The sequence below is a fragment of the Rissa tridactyla genome, chromosome 1, assembly GCF_028500815.1.
Source record: "Rissa tridactyla isolate bRisTri1 chromosome 1, bRisTri1.patW.cur.20221130, whole genome shotgun sequence".
Lineage (NCBI taxonomy): Eukaryota > Metazoa > Chordata > Aves > Charadriiformes > Laridae > Rissa > Rissa tridactyla.
Genome location: NC_071466.1, coordinates 157,516,478 through 157,537,449, shown reverse-complemented (window position 1 = coordinate 157,537,449; position 20,972 = coordinate 157,516,478). Strand labels below are relative to the sequence as shown.

General features: G+C 43.0%; 1 protein-coding gene across 6 annotated transcripts in view; it reads right to left on the bottom strand.

The window, feature by feature from the left end:
* Positions 1-20,972, bottom strand: part of TBXAS1 (thromboxane A synthase 1) — a 266,910-nt gene that overhangs the window by 80,740 nt on the left and 165,198 nt on the right. For all 6 annotated transcript variants that reach the window (XR_008464443.1, XM_054188252.1, XM_054188241.1 and 3 more), the window contains one exon: positions 10,342-10,656. Coding sequence is in view for 5 of the 6 variants with exons in the window: in XM_054188252.1 (XP_054044227.1) it covers positions 10,342-10,656 (315 nt within the window). In the remaining variant the exon portion in view is untranslated. The remainder of the gene's footprint in view (positions 1-10,341; positions 10,657-20,972) is intronic.

The following is a 20,972-nucleotide window of genomic DNA, read 5'->3' as shown; positions in this document are numbered from 1 at the left end:
GCCTTCTATGCTGGAGACACGTCAGGATCTCATTCCAAATGGATGCTAACTAACATAGAGCTTGAAAATGCTTCTTTGCTTAGTTTAGCGTTTAATATTCCCCAGGAGACAAGTTCCTGCCTGGTGAATGTGATTGGCTGCTAATGCTGAGACCCAGTATGGGGTCGTGACGCAGATGTCCAAGGCCACCCTCTCTCATTTGTAAGTTCTCTCAGGGCCGGATGGTTTGGTTGCTCTGATTTCTTGCATCTGAGGTTGTGCCTCAGACAGGCTGGCTGTCCTCCCTTTCGCTGCTAGGTATTTACAATTCATCAGAATATACCTTACGGGAAACCTTTTGTTCCTAACTCCCGTGAAAAAAACTCAGTATACATACATATATATATATATATATTAGTATAATACCTTTCTGGACTTGACCTCTACTTCACATACAAAAAAACTCCTGAGCGATAGACAGACTGCCATCTAAAGATCAGGCATTTACACCCCCCTGAAGGGCATTCCCATTCTGAAGAAGTCATGCCATGTGCACCTTTCTCATACTGGTAGTTAGTACTGATTAAACATTGATATTGGTATGAATTTGGTTTTCTCTGTCCCTGGAGGAAGTATGTTGATTGCCATATAATGTCCAGAGTGGTACACAGGAACAGTTGGAATAAAAATCCTGAAGAAAACCGTAACCAGTTTTTTTACTCAGCACTTAGTTATATCTTTCCTTAGATTAAAAGCAAATATGCTCTTTCCTCCATAGAAGCTTCAGATGGAGGGTGGGGGGGAAGGAATAGAAAGGCAGTGAAGATGCATCCTTCCCTTTCCTTCCTCTTTAAATAAATCTGTCTAATCGCATTTATAGTACTGTGTTATTAAGATCTTCACCATTAAATGTTCCATGTCACTAGAAAAATTTATTCTTTAGCACGAACCCTGTAGCAGTGATAGTGGGTCAATTATTATGAGGATGGCAAAATACTAGGAAAATTCAGGGGTGAAAATGAGTATCTGTCTAGCATACATTACCTGAGACTCCGTTTTGCTCAAGAATAGCAATAAGGCAGAGCCACTGAGCAACATGTGACACTGCAGGCAAAAGATAAATTAGTCTTCATGAGCAAGAGACTGATAAGCTTGAATTGAACAAATGGAAAAATAAAAGTTTTTTGTTTTGTTTTTTTTTTTTTTAACTTTGGTGAAGAGGGGTAAATGAAGCCTGCAATGTCAACAGCAACAACAGCAAGTTCCTTGAAATATGGGCACATTAACCATTTCAACCACACCTCACTCCAGGGCACTTAGAAGCACTGGTTCTCAGCTGTCAAAAGGATTTCCCCAGGAAAGAAAGAAGCTTTTTTCATACCCAGGTTGTCTTTTTGGTTGGGTTCTTGGAAAAGCCAAGGAAGGGGGACAATACCCCTTCCCTGAAGATATCACTGGGGTTTAAAACCCTGACTTTGTTCCTATAAGCTAGCAGTAGATTTTTCAAAAAAAGCAAAGTCAAAACATTTCTAAAAGAGACCTTGGATTTACCAGCTGATTGACTCAACTCTTTCCATACTATAAATAACCTGACTCTCCAGGAAGCGCTTATCTTTTAAAAAGATACCAGTGGAGAGCAGAGACCTATAGATACAGTGTAAGAAGTACAAATACATGGTAAGCAAAAAGAATTACGCTCACGTAGCTCCTGGCTGGTCACACTCTTTCTGCTTGCCCATGCTTCTGCCAAAGGATGACTGTGGCTGCCTACAAACCACAGCTTCTGCGAAGCGGGAGCAAGCAATGGGGATCTTCCAGAAAGGCCTCCAGGACAACTTCTCTGGCTGGCGCTGTGAGGGTGCCTGGGACAGAAGGCAACCCGTGCAAACAGGCACCTGCTAAGGCTTGTAGAGTGTGCAAACCGAGCCCAGGCCTTCCCCCCGAGCTGCTTTCACCTCAGCGTTTGAGTCTAGGAACAGGCTTGTGGCGAACTGGGCAAATACGAGGCGGGCTTGGGCTCAGGAGCTTGTTCAAGCTACCCCTCCTTATGCAGTATAGACACAAGTCGGTGAAGAGCCCAAAGCCCCGAGTCTCAGAGGCCCTTAAGGGGTTGAAAGTTAGGAAGAGTTAGGAAGCAAAATAACCTCTGCCCAAGAAAAGTGACTGTGGGTCTCTGAAGTCCAAAGCTGGCATTCAAATCAGTGGGTTCTAGGTACTAAGAGAAGGGGGGAAATGCAGGGAAGGGCTTATTGTCTTCTAACTTATCAATCTTCAGCCTGTATGTAGAGGCACATAAGACAAAAATAATTAACTGATTTCAGACACTGAGCAATTGTATGAAGAACTGCACAAATATAACCCAACAGCATTCAGTCTCTACATCTTTAAAAGCATCTTTTTATTTGTTAACAACACAACTGATTGCTAACGGCTGACACTCGTGAACGATGTGAGGCTCTGCTACATCTTTTTACACAAATAAAGAAATCAAAGAGGGTCATTTCCGTCAATAGAATAAACAGCAACACCATACAATATTGCTTGTGCTTACTGGTTTTGTATGTTTTGTGCGTGTATGCGTATGCATGTATAACAGCAACCCTCTTCTGTGGACTTTTTTCTACAAACTATTTACAATTCAGGCTCCCTTGATAAATGCAAGCCTCCACCGTCAGCAATATTTGCTTAGTGAAGCTTAGTCTCTGTAGTTGCAAGCTTCTGAGAGCACAGCGCCTTGAGATATTGCATGAAAGGCGCCAAACTCATGCAAATTGTTGTGGTAATTCCCCGACAGTGCCATCTCTCTGACTTTCACCTCTCATTTTCACTAACGCTCAGAGAAAGCAGTCTGCGCTACCAAGGAGATTCTCTGCATAAACAGCTTAAAAATCTAAAGTATTCGATCAGGCACAGAGACACCATAAAAATGGTCCTACTTCTCACTGCTCTCTGGGAATTTTATGGGAAGGGACAATTCTGAAACGGCAAAATCTCCTTTACAATAAGACACCTCCGTTAGACTGCAGAGATACTCGCGAAAGAGCTCTTCAATGTGAAGAACAGAATCATAAACCAGTGTAAAATGCTGCGACTCCACTGAAGTCAATGACGATGTGCCAAGTTACCCCAGATAAACAACTGCCACACCCCGTCTGTCTGATTAATTACAGCGTCAAAGTCATAAATCATAAAGGAGGGGCTTACGTATCAGTCCAGTTCAACCCAGCCCATTCACAACTGACCACACACAGCAGTTAAAATGGAATTAAACTGTACCTTTTCATAAATGAATCTATGGATTGTAATGACTTTGGGCTGGTATCATTCAATATTATTGATGTGAAGGGATACAGCTGAAACATAGTCCGGCCAACGTTTTCAATTAGACGTATTGAAAATATTCCTGGGCCACAGAGCAATAGAAAAGTAAATATTTACAGGAACAGGAAGATTCCTTTCCATTAAAGAATAACCTCGAAACCTCCATTTAAACAGTGAGAGAGTATGACAGGACTTCAAAGTTTCTTTAAACCTTATGGACTCTAGGCAGTGGTGAAAACATTGGTAAGTCACACCAGCACTGGATAGTTAACGCAAGTGCTTTCTGTGGGTAGGAAATGGGATGGAGAAGAGACATGGTGGGACTTAGCCTATTCTTCATTCCTTTACACGCTGACGTTTCTAAGTCTCATATCAAGCAGTGATAAATACAAGCTGTACATGGCATTATAAAAATAGAATGGAAAACACAGTTGGTCTCGCAGCCTCCAACTAACGTTTTACAGTAATAGTTGCCCTTTCATCTATTTACTTTTACTTACTTTTCTACTCCTCCTGACTCCTGTGTTCTCCTTCACCTCTGCTGGGGATCCTGAAAGTATTCGTAGGCTTTAGCAGCAAGGAGGAGCAAGCTGCTACTCCACCTGAGCTTCACCAGACCTCTGCTGGCTAGCACGGAGCCGCTGCAGCCTTGCGTATCAGCGCAGCAACACACTTCTGAGGTTCTGTAATTAGCAGTAGGCCTCCAATGCAACTGGTTCACGTGGTGCTTTATGCAATAAAAGGTTAACGTAGATATAAGATAAAACCCAAAACTTGTTAAATACCAAGTTTTCCCCTTTGTTAATGCATGTTGTCTATTACTGAGGATGTGCAGTAAATTATTCCTGAAGCTGAGATTAGAATTCAGGGTGCTCCTTGTTCCAGATTTCTCTACGCTTGGCACCTTCAAGTGTGCATTTATCACATGGAAACAGAGCAGTTCATTCTTAGACCTCCTTTGCCCTCCTTAGCTGCCCCAAAGCATACTTGCTTTGCCTCCCTCAAGAAAATGACCTCATTTCAGTGGTTCAACCTGATCTGTTTACTTTGCAACACATCAGGAACGCATACGTAGCCACTTAACCAAATTTCACCGAAGGGCAACAAATAACTTCTTAAGAAGTCAAGTTAACTTGACCACCTAATGTTTTTGCAAGCTATTTTGTGCCACTACTCTTCCTGTCTGAAATTGTGCAGTCCAACAAAACAACAACAAAGAAATACATATAATTTATAATTGTGAATGACTCGGGCTTGAGAGAAGGGAGAAGGGAGGGACGGAGACATTTAAATGCTAACACGGGAAGAGAGGTAAGAAAGAGAGACCTCATATTAAGGGAATCCCCAGCATGGAAGATGCCGCAGTTTCGCATGCCCTAAGCGCCGTAGCTTAGGACAAACCACACAGAGCAGCTCAGAGTGCAGTGGGACTTGAAGGCGAGTGTCCATCTGCTCAGAAAGGATGCGTGCTGCAGGCTTACTATGCTTTTGCTAAGCACACACACAAAAAACATCTAAAAAGCAGCTTGTTTTTACCATAAAATAACCAGTCAGAAGTGCAAACACGGTTCATGAAGCACATGCCTTCTGAAGGACCCTTTAAGAGCTCCACACAGGGATCGTTTTTGACTGAAATGAAGAGTGTGAAGACCATGGGTGCGTTCCTTCTCACCTGGTTAATGTGGATTAAAACGTCTCTTTCACAACTGTATAGCCTCTAAGAGTTTAGGGATGCTTAGCCACAAACCCCATAAAATAATCTGGTCTTGAAATAGCAACCAGTTTTTTTTCCCTGTCCTCTTTTACTGGCATATACAAATTAAAGGCTAGCTTCTCAGCTGATGTGTATCATCATACCAAATATATCATACTATACCAAATACGTTGTGCCAGTTTACAACCTTCTAAAGATCTGACCCCTCTCTGCTGTCCTGGAAACAGATCCATGGTCCCTGCAGAACATAATATTCTTTTATACACACACAGATGTAGGCGTCCTGCCCCCACTAGCTCATATTTAACTCTCTTTTCATCTTGTTTATTTTGTCTTCACGGTATTAAAGCAAGCTGCAGACTCAGCAACAAGCTTGCAGCAAATAGGTGCATCTTATGTGGATGGCCATCTTTCAGTGGATGGCCTTTTGCAGGGCACGTACTACATCCCCAAGGCATTCATTCATGAAGATGACCAGGTCAGAGTTTCTACGATTTTAATTTCAGTCCATCTGTTAAAGGAATTATGCTCAAACTTGCCTTTCCCCGTGCAGTTGGAGCAGACACAGGGATTCACAGGTAGAATGGGAAGATGCAGCGCGTGGTGCCAGTAGTCTCCCAGTCAATACCCTGTCGTTCTGCTTCCACACAGACGATGAAAAGCTGTGCGCTCCCTTTACCGACACCCCAAAGATCCAGAACAGAGCGGAGGAAGGCAATAACCTGTGTGTCCTGGCCTCTACAATAACCAAGGATAGAGGATTCTCCTGCTTGCCTGTCCGCAGACTCTGAAATGGGCCTGATGCCTCTTCCCACTTCCAGGGAAAGAAACCTCATCCAGCCTCTACACTGAGCTATCAGCCAAGAAAAGACCCAAAAAGCCCTTCAGTGAACAGATGAGGAAGGTTCTGGAGGTAAAAAAAGAGTTGACAATCTATAACCTGTTCCAAGCACTGTCTTCTGAGGACACTTGCCTGGAAGTGCCATCTCTACAGTGTATTCAGGCAGTGTGGTGGAGAGAGGCAGAGAGGTCTCCCAAGAGAGCTCTGGAACAAACTTGGCCAGACACAAGACAGCAGTACAACACGGTCAATCAGACCTGCCTCTCCTCTGGACTCCCAACTGCCAGCACAGAGCTGGGGCTACACCACTTCCAGCACCTAATCTTGTATTTCTGCACCACACCACAGCAGCTTGCACCAAGCTAGCGCGGGGATCTGTAAGACAGCAGTGCCTTGGACTTCTCCTTCCCCTTCATGCTGCCCCATTCTGCTAAGGTAACCTTGTGCAAGCAAGACAGATGAAGATCAGAGCAAACTCAGGGGTATCCTCAAGTACAAGACCCACAGCAGCCACCAAAAGACTGCTGTACGCCCAGATGGACTGACCTTGCTCTCCTTACTGCCTATCACAAGGTCACTGTGCTTTAAGTTTTTGACCGGTGTGCCAAAAAACCTGGAACCGGGCCTGTCATTTATAGCACCTTTTCTCAGATGGCTCTCACGTGTCTTTATAAACTTCGGTAAATGAGTGTATAAACTTGAGCTATCTACACATAAATCACTCTGTCCGCCACCAAAGCGCAGCCATCTCTGGGATGATACACAGCAGCTGCTGTAAAATCAGACCGCAGCTCTACACCACACATCAGGGCAATAAAACATGCTGCATGAGGCAACTGAAATGGTTGGAGGAAGGAAGGGGGACGTGGTGGAGAGCATTTTGTAGTTATAATTACCTGAGTATAAATTTGCTTGAAGAGAGTACTGTGTTTAACACTTGCATATCTGCAAATCAAAGCAGTCTTCCACCACCTGTCAAAACAACCTGACTGTACCATTTCTCTGTGTTTTGGCCTTCTAAAGCCCTTTCTGAAAATTGCAAAGCACCTTGATAAGACCAAAGCTGATGATATGCTGAGCACAAGCAACAACCTAATCAAATTTCTTAGCAACTGACTTGATAACTAACTGCGAGCCTGTAGCTGCTGTGCCCCCTCCCTTCCTCTCCCTTGCATGACAACCGAACACAGCATCTATATATTCCCAGTTCTAAAATAGCTCTGCTCCCGTAACTTGCAACCCGTTTGCATAGATCTTATTTTCTAGGCTCAAGGAAGTTAATTACAGCCACGAAGGGGACTGAACCACTGCATCCTTTTCATTATTCTGGGATGGGCTCCTTGAGCAGTGCATTGTCCCCCCTGTTCAAATCATGAACTGTTTATAATAGGAAACCTTTTGAAGGATGGGGCTGCACAGATTAGATCTATGAATTTCCTGGTATCAAGGACAGCAGATGAATAGTTATCCTTCTCTCCCTCTTCTCCTTGGCCATACAGCTATATATGCATCATGTAAAGCTAAACCCGTGTCATGGTTTAACCCCAGCCAGCAGCTCGGACCACGCAGCTGCTCGCTCACCGCCCTCTCCCCCGTGAAAGGTGGGGAGAAGCGGGAGAAAAGGAGGGAAAAGGGAAAAGAAAAAAACCTCATGGGCTGAGATAAAGACAGTTTAATAGAACAATAATGGAAAAGGAAAATAGCAATAATAATAATAATGGAAAAAGAATACACAAGACACAAGTCACTCTCACCACCCAGTAAATTGATGAATTACCACCGTCCCGAGCAGTGATGGTGAATACACCCTCCCCTGGCTAACCCCATTTATACACCAAGCGTGACGTTTATGGTACGGAATATTCCATTGGCCATTCTACTCTTCTGTCTATGCTCCTTCTCAGATTCTATGGGCAGCTGAAAAAAGTCCTTGAAAAATACAAGCATTGCCTGGCAACAACTAAAACAACATGCACTACTGACAGTCCTTTCACATGAAATCTGAAAACACAGGAACCACTAGAAAACTAACTCTATCCCAGCTGAAACCAGGACAACCTGAAAACTAGTAAAGTATGGGGAAGGGATTTGAAAGGTACTTCCAATCAATATATGACATGGGACAGCATGGTTTGGGATGAGGCCGCTGGTTTGGCTTGAGGCACCACACGGACTGTGTACCGTGCTGACCTGCAAAAATCATTCATTTAATTTGTGTGCCATCTCTCCACACCAAGTTTTAACTTCTTTGCCGCAAGCGTCCCTAGCTCCACAACCTCTCCTAGACACTGCAAGAGCTGAAATTATTAGCAAAATATTCCTGTTAGAGAACCAAGAGAGTCAAGCTTTATGCACTCGAATTGGTTTATTATTGAAACACTACTAATAGTGAGTGACAGCTCAGACAGACCGTATACAGTATAGGGTCCGTTTTGTTCTCTAGCTTGGATCAGGAGCACACTCACATGCAAGTGTCTTGCACTGGTTCACACTGCAGTCTCCAGGTGCACAGCAAGGGTTCCTTTAACTGGAACCAAACCAGAAGATCCAGGTCCAACCGCTAAGGAGAATTTGGTACACTGGGCCAGACTTGAACTAACCCAAAATAAACTCCTGAGGTGTGTACAGTGTGCACTCGACAGTCCTCACTACCAACTGCGCAAGATGGCAAATCTGCATCTACAGGAGCACAATACCTGTTAGCATAGACATAGTCATACACATGGTCTCCCTGTGTGAAATGTCTGGAAGCAATTGGCTGGTTAATCAAAGAATCATAGAACAGTTTGGGTGGGAAGGGACCTTGAAAGGTCATCTAGTCCAACCTCCCTACAATGAGCAAGGATGACTGCTTGCAGTCAGCTTTCTGTGCACTTACATGAGCAAGTGTACTAATCCATATACCCATCTACACACAGATATGAATGACATCGCTTACCGGCCATTTTGGATACCTCTCCCAGCAATTTCACTTTGGTTTCTTAGATTGTCAGTTTTCAGTAACTGATGAGGAGATGAACCATGTTTTCCCTGGGGCTGCATAACAGGGGTTTCTATGTGCAACTCTGCCACCAGTATGAACCAGTAAACCGCACATACTCCAGGCCAAGTTGCCCCTTCACATCTTTGCAGGCCTGAAGGAAGTCAGTTGAACTAACTGGACATAAAGGCACAATTAGATCTGCCGTTATTTGAATGAAACAAGTAAACACGCTCCAGCTGGAGTGTTGTAGAGCTAATAACCTAAGAATATAATCCAAACCCTATAAATTAGAACATAACACATCAATGGTTTCATTGCATTGAGTTAACTCACGCCAGAAGTATGAAGCACGCACCGAGAAAAAGCTCTGTGGATCAGATTGTGCAGTCCTAACTTCCCCTGGTGTCATCCCTCTGCACCCTCAGAGCAAAAGCAATCGCAGACGGGGAACTACCATGCTCAGAACCTCACCATGCAAGACAAAAGAAGATATTTTCTGCGTACACAAATCCTGGCTTTTATGTTTGGACAATCAAAAGCAGGGAAATGGTAGCTTTTGAATGGGCATGCTTCTGCACAGTCGAGAATTTTGTATTACCAGCAAAGCAGAAAATTATACAACTCTCTTTTCTTGTTCTTTAAGTGCAACACAGAGCATGGAACGCACAAAAAGTATGAAACTCCCAAAATTGTATAGTGAAGGACTTCAGCATACAAATCCAGCAGTTAAAATCCTGCAAGACAGCCATGCCTGGTGCCCTTTTATTCCTGTTAGCCTTGTGATCCATTATAAAAGCACTCATGAAAAGAGAAAGACCCTCAGTCTGAATTCTCATAACTAACAACTTGTGCAGAGAGTGTAAGGTAAAAGAATGGCTGCCGCACGGTCTGCTAGATATACAAAATATTGGCAATGGTTATCAAGGAAACACAAATGCCCATGGTAAGTACAGATACTGAAGGAGATGTAATTTAAACACGGTATAAGAGAATTAAATACTGTGATTTTTTTTTTGAAGCATATACATATATTCTGCTGCTGAAGAAAAAAATGAAGTATGAACATTTAAAGCAAAACTGCAGTTTATGGTTTGTAAGAACACTGTTTATGTCCTTACAAAGATCAGTAAATAAAATTGACCTCAAACCCAATAAAAGTATCTGGAAAAGAGGAAAAAATAGAAATGTGCAGTTTTAGAGTCTGGTGACAGCTGTTTTATATCAATAATGTAAAACATTTTGTAAAGGTTAAGCTTTCACTATGACACAAAGTTTCTGGGCCATCTCTTCAGTTGTCGTAAAGTGAGACTATTTAACAGTTTCCAAAAAAACCCAAACAATATAGCTTCGTTTTGATTTTTTTTGATGAATATCTTAATAAAATGTTAACATATGCATACAGAACTGAGACAAATCGGGGTCATGCAGGTGCTGCAGTTGCATGACGACACTTACATTGCCTTCCTCCCTGCATGAAGCTCCGCACCAGCACATCATACTCACATGTTTTGCTGAGAACTCATCAACCTCCTGAAGCACCTTCTCCTGGCACTCTGGGTTGGTGGCTAGCAAATACGTGGCAAAGGACAGCGTGCTAGTGGTGGTCTCATACCCAGCGATCAGGAACAGGAAAGCTTGGCCTGCTATCTCATCCTCTGTTAACGTCTTCTGAACCTTTTCAGATGGGGCCCTGCCAGCAAGAGGTGCCTTGTTCTGTCTGGAAGCGGCAGATGGACTGATCACATCAAAACACCCGGCTGCCAGGGAGTCAGCTGAGTCGCGGGAGTCGAGCATCCACTGGAGAAAATCTCTGCGCCTCTGCAGAATACAGAATGAGAAGAAGCATGAAGAATCAGTCACAAAGCAATGCCTTTACCCATGGGGGATGGAAGGAGAGAGCTGTTTCCTATTTATACTGCCCACTTGGCTCCCACAGAATGGCCACCAGCCTTTCCCCAAACAAGGGGACTTCTATAAATTAGCTGGAAATGCCATCACTAAGAGCCGGTCACTGCTTTCTTCCCAGTGGGCTGAGACTGATCTGCCCCCAGTACGTAACAGGTTCATATTTTCACAGAGGACTGCTAATGGTCAGCACCATATAGAGCTTCTTTCATCCTCAGGGTGAGTTCTTGGCACTTGCTGGAGGTAAGGGGATTGACATAGTCAATGCACAGCCCCATCTGCACCCGCCAAGTGGAGGTGGCACAACTCATGCTTGGAGGAGGTGGCCCATTTGCTTGGAAGCACCCTCCTCATTTGTTCACATGGTCCAAAGCATGAAAGTCACCACCTAGGTTTAGGGTTGCACCTACAATAATTTCTGTGACAGCTTAACAAGACAAGACTATAAACTAATCTCAGTAAACTGGACCATCTTTATGTGAGAAAGTAGAGTTACGAACACTTGTCTAACATAGGATTTAGTTTTTTTAAACATATTTGCAGAAATACATTACAATTCTAAGCATTCCTCTACCACAAAACCTGTTTGGGTGGCTTGTCTTCGCAAAATGCCCACTGAATTGTTCTGCTGTTATGAAAACTGCTTTCTTTCACACTAGTTTCTGTCAGAAAAACTCTTAATAAACAGACCTACAGACAAGAGTGAGTTGACTCCAAACCAGTCTGGACAGCAAGCTTGATTAGGCTTTGAAATATAACCCAAAAGGTTTGAATTGACTTTTGGGAGCGGGCATAATAGAATTGTGCTGAACCTAAGCCATAAGGCTATGTGATTGATTTTCAATTCCTCAAATACCAACAGAATACATGATAGCTCAAGGACTTAGAAGTGACTGCAGTGCCAGAACATGACAACTTCTGCAGTGGGATGGACAAAAGAAGGGGCCAAGTCTTTCCTCAAAAGAAAAAAAAAATGCTGTAAAGCTGCATTTATCTGTTAAAAATAAACCATTTGAATGATTACTTGGATCTGATGATTGAGAGATAAAGTGGAAAAAGGAAAAGCCAAAGAAAAGGATAGGCAAACAAGATAAGTGTAAGGAAGGACTAATTAATTATAGATGTCAAAGGACTTAATCAGATTTTTTTTTCACACAACATGGGAAGAGAAAGCAGTGAGACAACAAAAGAGAAGAAATACTTAGCATCCTGTGCTCAGCTCTGCTGCCAACAAACTGTTCTGACCGAGCTACAGGCAGAGAGGAATGGTTCTTTTGAGGTTTGAGTAACACAAGGGGGATTAGCACACTGCCTCTTTAGCAGCTCCTTCCCTCCACCCCACAGAATCGTTTCATTTTCCATGTGTACATTAGGCACCTCCTACCCCCATGACCACAGGGCATCCTGCACCCTGGTGCGCCCAAGAAGCAATGCTCCAGACAGTACCACTGCTGGTCACTGAACACTGAAGGACTCTACAAACTGGCCATCACCTCTGCATCACCTCCAAGGCACAGGATACGTGCTTTTCCCTCAAGTGAAGGCACACAAAGCCGCATTATACACATTGTGTTCAGCAAATGAGCTCCAGCTCTGAAAATACTTCCTTGTGCCTAGACTTAGGCACAATTTCCATATTCAGATTGCCCATGCTTCCTTGGTCTCTCATTTCTAACACAGTAAGCCAAAAGTTGCAACTGCCCTGCCACAGTCATTCTCCTCCAGTGTGGTATGTACCTCTGCTCTTTCATGTTCCTCTAGACTGGAGGAAACAAGACTTCACATGTACTTCAGCTGTGCATAGCTAAAAAACTCATTTAACTTTTCCAGGAAGGGCTTTATTCACATTCTGGGAGTCCACGTATCGCACAACTGAGTGTCCAAGTCTTCGGTATAGCCTGTGCTTCAGGGATTTTCCTGGTGCATATATTTGTGTTAGGTCATTTTTTAAATTAAAAAAAACCTCAACAGTCTAGTTCCAGTGTGTTCATTAGTGTGTGGATAAACTAGTCCAGTAGAGTAATGAACTGCACCTGTAGAGATAGTCCCGTTTATCCATAAGACTAGTCATCATCAGCTAAACTACCTTTATAACATAAAAATGTATAATTACATTCATATTCAGTGGAGTTGTAACACTGTAACATAATATAGTTCAAATGATATAACACTTGCTATGGTTCTGCATTCATCCTTCTCTAGCTGTGAATTTTCTTGTAAGCAAACCCATTGCCCTCTGAGGGTTTGCAGTCCCCCGTCGTGAGCTGTTAGCTGGGCCTGGTCTTATATTTAGGCAATACGCTCTCTGGAGACCCCATAAGATGTTTCTCCAGCCTTAAACAAAATCAGGTCCCAGCCTTATACAAAGCATCCTCTTATTGCTATGATAGTAAAGTAATAATCATAATGACTACTGAATAAAATTTCATTCATGAGAATTTTTGCTGAAAGCAAACTTAATGAATGCTAGCACAAGTGAATATTCCCAAGAACGTGCTCTGAAATGCCTCTGTGGCCATTTTGAGGAGCTCTTTTTATTACTCACATAATATATTTGGTTAGGAATTTAAAAGCTTGTCTTGTTACAGAATCTGTTTATAAGGTCACCCTATTGAGAAACAACGATCTGTGCCATGTAATTTGTTCACAGGTGAGCAGAGGTTGCTAAAAGCAACGGCTTCATAAACAATCCTTACAAAAACAACACTCATTTGTAAAAACTACTTGAATAATAGTGGGGGAAAAAAGCACAAAATCAGAAAAATGCAAGCTTTTTTTTCAAGATAATTCCACACATTGGAAGGAGCTATATTTTAGCGAAGCTTCTCTTCTTTATGGTTCATTCTACTTCACTTTAGGCATCAGTATAGAACGCAACATAAAAAATTGTCATCAACCCAAGCGAGAGAAAAGATTTCCAGGGTTACAACCAGTCATAATGAAACATATATTTCTTCCGCACCATCAGGATGGAAAAATCACTCTGACTCAAAAACCTAACAATGGCAATAGAGGCAAACACTAGCATAAAGCCAAATATAATTGGATTGTTAAGTGTTGGAAATGAGGAAAAGGTATCTCATGAAAATTCACGGGGTTTTTCTTCACTTAGGTTGACAGCAGAAAAAAAAAAAAAAAAGGGCAGTTTTTTCAGTTTGACAACACACCAGATACTGACAGTGTAACTGCACAAACCCATTCTCTGGTCATCACATACAGCTGCTGGCTTCCTTTTTCCATCGGGGACATTTGTTTGATTTTCCTCACAAAAAGCAGAAGCCCATAATAGCCTCTATCCTGTCCTCTGACACTTGCATAGTTATGTTACAATGGCCTCAGAAACAAGTTCTCGCTTCAAAAGAACGGCGTGCCAATGCGGCAGACTCTTGTTTTGCCCCCGCACAACACAGAGCCTATCATTAAGTCAATGAAAATTGAATGGAAAGCCACTATTTGAAAAAATCTAATTTGAATGCAGTATGGGACAGGGTGCATGTCTAACTTGGTGGTGACACAGACATCCCCTTTGAAATATATAATAAGACAAGCGCCGCTTTCAGCTTCCCCAAGATAGACACCTTGCAATATATTTCCTGACACCAGTGTTCTGGGCCGTATCATTTCTCTCATTAGTCTCCTTAAACATCACCTGGCCATGCAGAGAAATCATTCTGCACAGAACTGTAACGAGCTATGTGCTGCACACTGGAAGAATAGACATGTGCTATACTGGGGAAGGCCAATCCCTCCCCAAGTCACAGCTTTTAAGTTTTGCAACTGTCAGAAGAAGAGAGATGTATCGCTCACATGCGTGATGCATCATGACTCTTCTCATGGGAGGCTAGGGTCTTGGGGTAAGGGGGATGTCTCCAGCTCTTTCCATCCTAAAAAGGAAAGGGTGTTTTCACATCTACGACTGACATACCCGCTGACCTTTTGGCAAATTCGCCGCTGCTGCGGGGATCCAGGGAACCCTTGGGTTATGCTTTCAGTAAAGAGATTGAGCCATGCAACTTCTCTGCAAGGCGAAGTCAAAAATTACTTAAGGAAAACTACCAAATGTGTATCAGTTGGAATTTTTGTTCTTAATGCTGTGATTTCGGTTGTGTTTTCTGCAAACTATAGTCAAATTTTGCACCACTCTGATAGTTCAGTTCCCCATTGTGAGTTCAAAAGAGCCCAGAACTACAAAAAGCAACTTGAAGCAGGGAACCAAACTAGAAGACATAATTGGTTGGCATTCTGTAAAGCACTAGCTGTGGAGCAAAAGTCATACAAATGTGATGCTGCTAATATAATAGCACTCACATAAACTGTGCAGACCCTCCTAGCCTTTCTCAAATGCTCTGATGGCAGCTCAAAAAAGCAGAAGCTAAGCTTCAGAATCCTTATCTAACAGGTAGAAAGTTCACATCTCGTATTATTTCAATTTCCTACAAACTTGTACAAACACTGCTGTATTAGTTTATATCCAGGTCATTTTTTGTAAGTTTGATTTAGCAACCATCTTTTTAGGTGAGACAAACCCATGTCACCCTGAAGTTACCAGTAAAGGCTGCAATAGTCACCCAGATCCTTTTGAAAAAGAAGCACAAAATGCAGTCCCACTAGAACTATCATTTTTGCCAAACCTCTTCGAAAGTATCAAATTCAACCTCTCCCTAACCCTTGCAGGTTTAATATGGTTTCTCAATGAAACAAAAAAAAAAAAAAAAAAAAAAAAAAAGCCAGTCTCTCTGCCAAAACATCCAGTCCCAAAACATTCCAGTGATGGTCCTTTTCTCTTGTGCTTGAACCAGAAGCTGGAATTAACTGGGATGCCAGAGCTGACAGCCCTTAAATTTGTGCGTCTGAAGGTTGAGGGCATGGTGCTCTCACGGGGGATGCTCAGCTCTGGAAGGACCCGAAGTCTGTTGAACTGCAGGGTACGGCCCTTGCTCGAGAGCGGCTGGGAGGCTTTCAGTCGGGCAGAAAAACCTCTTTTGTTTACATTCGTTAACATCAGCTGGTGAAACCACTGTAATGTTTTTATTGTAAATGGGCTAAATGTCTGCGGGCAGGCATGTCTTACAAAACAACACAACTTGCATTAAAAACCTGAGTAAATTTAAAGCAAAAAAATATATTCACTGAGTGTCCACTTGGAAAGTGGAGCAGCCTTTTGCCAGCCTGGCCTGATCTTAACATTTGTAGCGAAACTCCAGACTGAGACGATTTTGCATAACTTTGGACTTGTTCTGTTATTTTTATATATATATATATAAGCTCCTGTGCAAGTTTCTGGCAGTAGTTCACCGCAATGAAGGAGCACTGTGAGTATTCAATGACACCACACTTGATGTCAGAAGCCACAGCAATGCCTGTGCTTCCTATTTGAAAGAAAAAAGTGTCCCTACAATAATGTTGCAAAATTGCTACGTGAAATGCTGAGCAGGCCCAGAAGGGGCAGGTGCATCAGCAAACAGATGAAAGCACCTGAGTGTGGAAAGTATGAAACATGGTCACAAAACGTATCTTCTATATGTGACCAATGTTCTTTTAAAAAATAAAAATAAAAAACCAAGAGTAAGTGAAAATTCAAGTATGACATGGATTTTATTGGCTGAATTTGCTGCTAAATCTGCAGAGTAGCCAATACGAATTACTGGTTAAAGCACTGACCTCCACAGAAGCTGGGATGCTCAAAGCAGCACTCCCGTTTTTGCCTTTAAATCACAGTTATAACTGGTGCAGCTTCTCCATCTGTAAAATCGGTACAACACGCATCAAATCTTATAAGACCCCATGAGGAAATGCTAATGATGATCTCAGGAAACGCTTTAAGACCTAGGATGAAAACAGATTTACACAGACTCACAGAGTTTAAGGCATAAGCACCGTCACATGGGGCAGAGAGGCCTGGAAGGAATTCAGCAAGTTATCTACTCCATCCCCTCGCCACGAGGCAGCATCAGCCAAACCAACACTGACAGCTGTTTGTCTAACCTGTTCTTAAAAACCCAGCCAAACTCCTGCTTCCCACAGCCTCCCCAGGCAGTCCACCCCAGCACCAAACCATTTTCATCACTGGAGAGGTCTCCCCTCCTCCGGTGAGTCACTGCAGATACTGCAGATCATTAGATTTCACCCAGCTACACCCACAAACTCTGAGGCTCCATAACCTGAACTTTGTACGTGTCTCTCTCTCTCTATATTACTTCAGTAGGTCTTTAACAAAGTATTCGTGAGGTGAGAGAGGAGTGCTCAGGTACTGCTGGTTTCTTCCTCAAAAATTTTGCACCTTTCTGACCTTCAAAAGGCAAAGTTAAAGTAAGAGCATTAGCAATCTATAGAGGCATGGGCAAGCCTAATTCAACCTGATAATAAAGCTGGGAGGAATTCTTAAAAAACAAGATTTTGTTAGGGACCTATCTCCCTTCAGCTTAAACTGCTGCAAGTGGCAGTAGAGGACTCATATCTTGAAAGACATCAACCTCCTTCTAGAGGTGTTCCCACACAGTCCGGGAATGAAAATAAATTTGAATTCCAGATCTAATTGTTACTCAATGGAGAGAGAATAAAGAACTGTCCATAGTTGAGACAAGCTTAACCTAGCTCTTTATGGCTCTTGTAGAAGGAGGCTGCTTTTAATCTTAAGTGTGTGCACCTGTTGACTGTGAGCTGCGAGATCCTAGCTGGAGGCCTAACTTGGCTGAAGTAATACGTAGGATGAAAAGATACTACAATTATGGGAGAGCGAAAATAAGGCACACACCTATTTGAGTGTTTTATTAATTACGCGGGCCCACAGGGAAACCTATGGCTTGCCTAGAGAGCTGGAAACCCTTCCAGTAGTTCTTCAGTGTAAAACCAAGGGATTGTCTGCAGTCTGGTCCATTTACACCCTTAATGAACTGACCATTGTCTCTGACTCTGAAGAGTTTCCTTCCAATATTAGGCTGAGCAAAATGAGCTGGGTGCCTAAGAGAAGCACTAAGATTCTCCATGAAATTCAGTCTAAGGTAAACAAGTGTCATGCACTTTGTGGCAGCTGGTTGGCATCTCTGCCACGTTGGGCTGGCAGCCTCCGCCCAAAGCACAGCACAACAGTGCAAGCACCACAGCTCCCTCCATCGCATGCACACATGGGGAAGGCTCAGAAAACTTCAGCTGAAAATGCAATGGCTAGCGAGTCTCATCCAGCTTCTTTCCCAATCCCTGCATCGTGGTGAGCAAGAGTGGCATCATGAGTCTCATGAGTAGAGTTGGCATCATGGTAGCAAATTACAGTGGATTCCAACCTTCTCATTCTGTATTTGCAAAACATTTAGGATAACAACACTCCGATGACAACTCCTGGCGTTATCAGAGTACAAACAATAAATACTGGATTTGTGTGTGCGGTAGCTGAGCTTCTCCTGCCCCACACGTGTTTTGCTGCTTGGAGGTGGAGGAGTGGGGTTATCAGAATACACAGTGGGCAAATACAGCAAGAAAAGAAATAACCGGGCGCTGGGGAAGAAGAACAGATTGGGCTGGCCCCCCCCGCGCCATGCATGCCAGTGTGTGCAACGGGCACTGACTCACAAGCCAGCAGCGAGCTGACCACCCTGCTGCACGCTGTACGCACCCATCCTCTCCCAAAGCTTAGATGGCCTCCCAGTAAACCATTCAACACGCCTCCCCTCCCACTATTCGCAGGAGGAAGGGAGGATGCAGGAAGGGAGTGTTTTAGGCAAAGTGTCTGACACCCAGAAGCTTGACCCTCTGCTGATTCAAATTGCTGACTAAAGGCTGCTGCTGCCTGCAGCCCTCCGTTCTTTTTCTATTTGCCATAGATTATAATCGTATTTGCTTAAATTTAATTCCTGATTAATACTCAGTTATGTTTTTAGCAATTGCCTGAAATCCAACAAAATGCACAGGAATCTCATTATTGCTTCTTTATCCTTCGTTCTTCCTGCCCCATATGCTCTCCTTAACGTTCTTGCAAAGCCCCACCACTCACTCCCAACAGCCATCAGGACGTTTCGGGGCCATCCTGGGTATCTCCTGTTTGCATCCTGTCCTCCCTCACCTCTCCCCGTGCTTTGTTCAAGATCCTCTCTTTCTCAATCATATTACATATAGATTGCATACGTTTTGAGGGAAGGAACACCTCATTATTTGGTTTTGTGATGGCCTTAAGTAACTCTGGTTAACTAAAATAATATATTTCCTTTCTTTAAATAAACCAATCATGTCTGGGAGACCGAAATAAATGACATGTACTGTTACAACAAAAAGTACAGTTAGTGCTCTTTATGTTCTTTATTAACGATATGGAAAAAACACTTATCTTTTTACTACTTCTCTGAGCAACTGCTCTCCACTGCTGGCGAGTAATCCTACTGCTGGCTTATCCATTCATGATCACACCTGCACCCTACATTAGGATTTATCCTGGATCTTCAGCTATATTAAACTGGCTTTTACCTATAGCACATAAATCGCCTCTACATCTGACCCTCCACTTGTGTGCATGAAGGGGTACAAATTCCTAACACAGTGGTTAAAAGCAGTATTGGAAAGGAAAGGATTATTTTCAGTTACCCACTGACCAATAACAAATTGTGTTATCCTCTGCAGTTTCATGGATGCTGGGTTCAGTTATGGGTTTTATCCAATAGATGGCTCCTCGGTAGCAGGAAGGATTCTCCCACTGCTCTCCTTTCCTTCACAGAGTTTCAGGGCAACTTTCTAATATTTACCCAGCCATTATCTTGCAAATATAGGCATTTTGTGCACACTGACAAACACACAGTAGCAGCGTGTGTGCATGAATGAAAGAACAAAAGAAAAATTAAATGGCATTTTATACATTTCATGCCACTTTGTCCTCTGCCAGTACAGGGATGCATGAAAAATGACAGTCAGGCAGCCCTGTGGTCTGGAATGCTTCCTAAAGTCAAACTGAAAAAAAAAAATACAACTTCAGAAACACATGAATATTAACAGCATGCCAGAATGCCAGCTGTCTTTCTCCCCGAAAATATGAGGGCATCTCCCACATCTTCCAGATCCCTGACTGAGCAATACTTAAGCAACTTACAGGCATCATTACTCCTCTGTCAATGAAAGATTTTTCACAAAAAAAAAAATAATCCTATGTGTAATTATTGATATAATGAACCAGGAGAGCTCTATGTAATTGGCAGGGTGCAAGTTAACATCATTATGAGTAATGCTGCCATTTCTGAGATGGGGAAAGTGAATACGCTTTTGTTGTTTTCCAGAAAACCATAATCAGAATAATAATAGCAAAACCCTAGACATTAATTACATTCAGACAAATCATGTTTATCCCATATACACGCTTGTGACTTCTCTGAATCAGAGAGCTGTTCCCAGTCATTTCTGTCCTGAGACCTACCTTGCGTCTCACTCGGATCTCGTCAAACACCTGGCAGTAACCCCACTTTGGGGATTGCGACCCTCCGGTCAGACCACACAATCAAGTGAAAAGTGAAAACAGAACACCCACACTAAATAATAAATCTCATAGAAGCCAGACCATGGCGATTTAAATTCCTACAGCTTAAAACTTCAGTGGGGCACAACAATAAGCCCACCTTACCTGCTGTTAGCATCTAAAATAATAACATTCCTATTAATAACCTTTATCCTTGAAATATTAAGCTGCTTTGAAGGGGGGGGGGAAAGGTAGAAAGGGACCAGTTTACTACAAATATACGAATAAATATACAGCATCTTGCCATTAGCACAATTACAGCCATAATAACTGTCAAGAAAAAAAAAAATGTTTTGTCCCTGTTCAAAGCCGAGCACAATCACAGTTTAAATTTCAGAGCTCCAAAAGGACTTGCCTAATTCCATTCCTAGCTAAAACTTGGAAAATTCAAACCAACTTGCACTTTGCTCACCCTAAAATAAGCTTGTCAGCGTGCTTGATCGTGGGCTATGACACTATTGCTCCCCTTTACTCCTGAGCAGATGCCCCAAACAGCCCTTCAGCCGAATGGGTGCTGTGAGGAGACAGAGCACGTGTAAAGGTAGCCCCGTGCTCCGGTGACCCCTCAGCTGGCAGAACGGCCCTTTGCGTGCCCAAAGAACAGCTGGGACATCGCCCTTAAACTGTGCAAGGAGCGGATTGAACCCCTGGCCAGTCCCAGTACTGGTGAAACACAAAAGCTCCATCTTTCCTCCCGTCTCTCTCTCGGGATGCCGCAGCCAGCAGAACTTACCCAGAC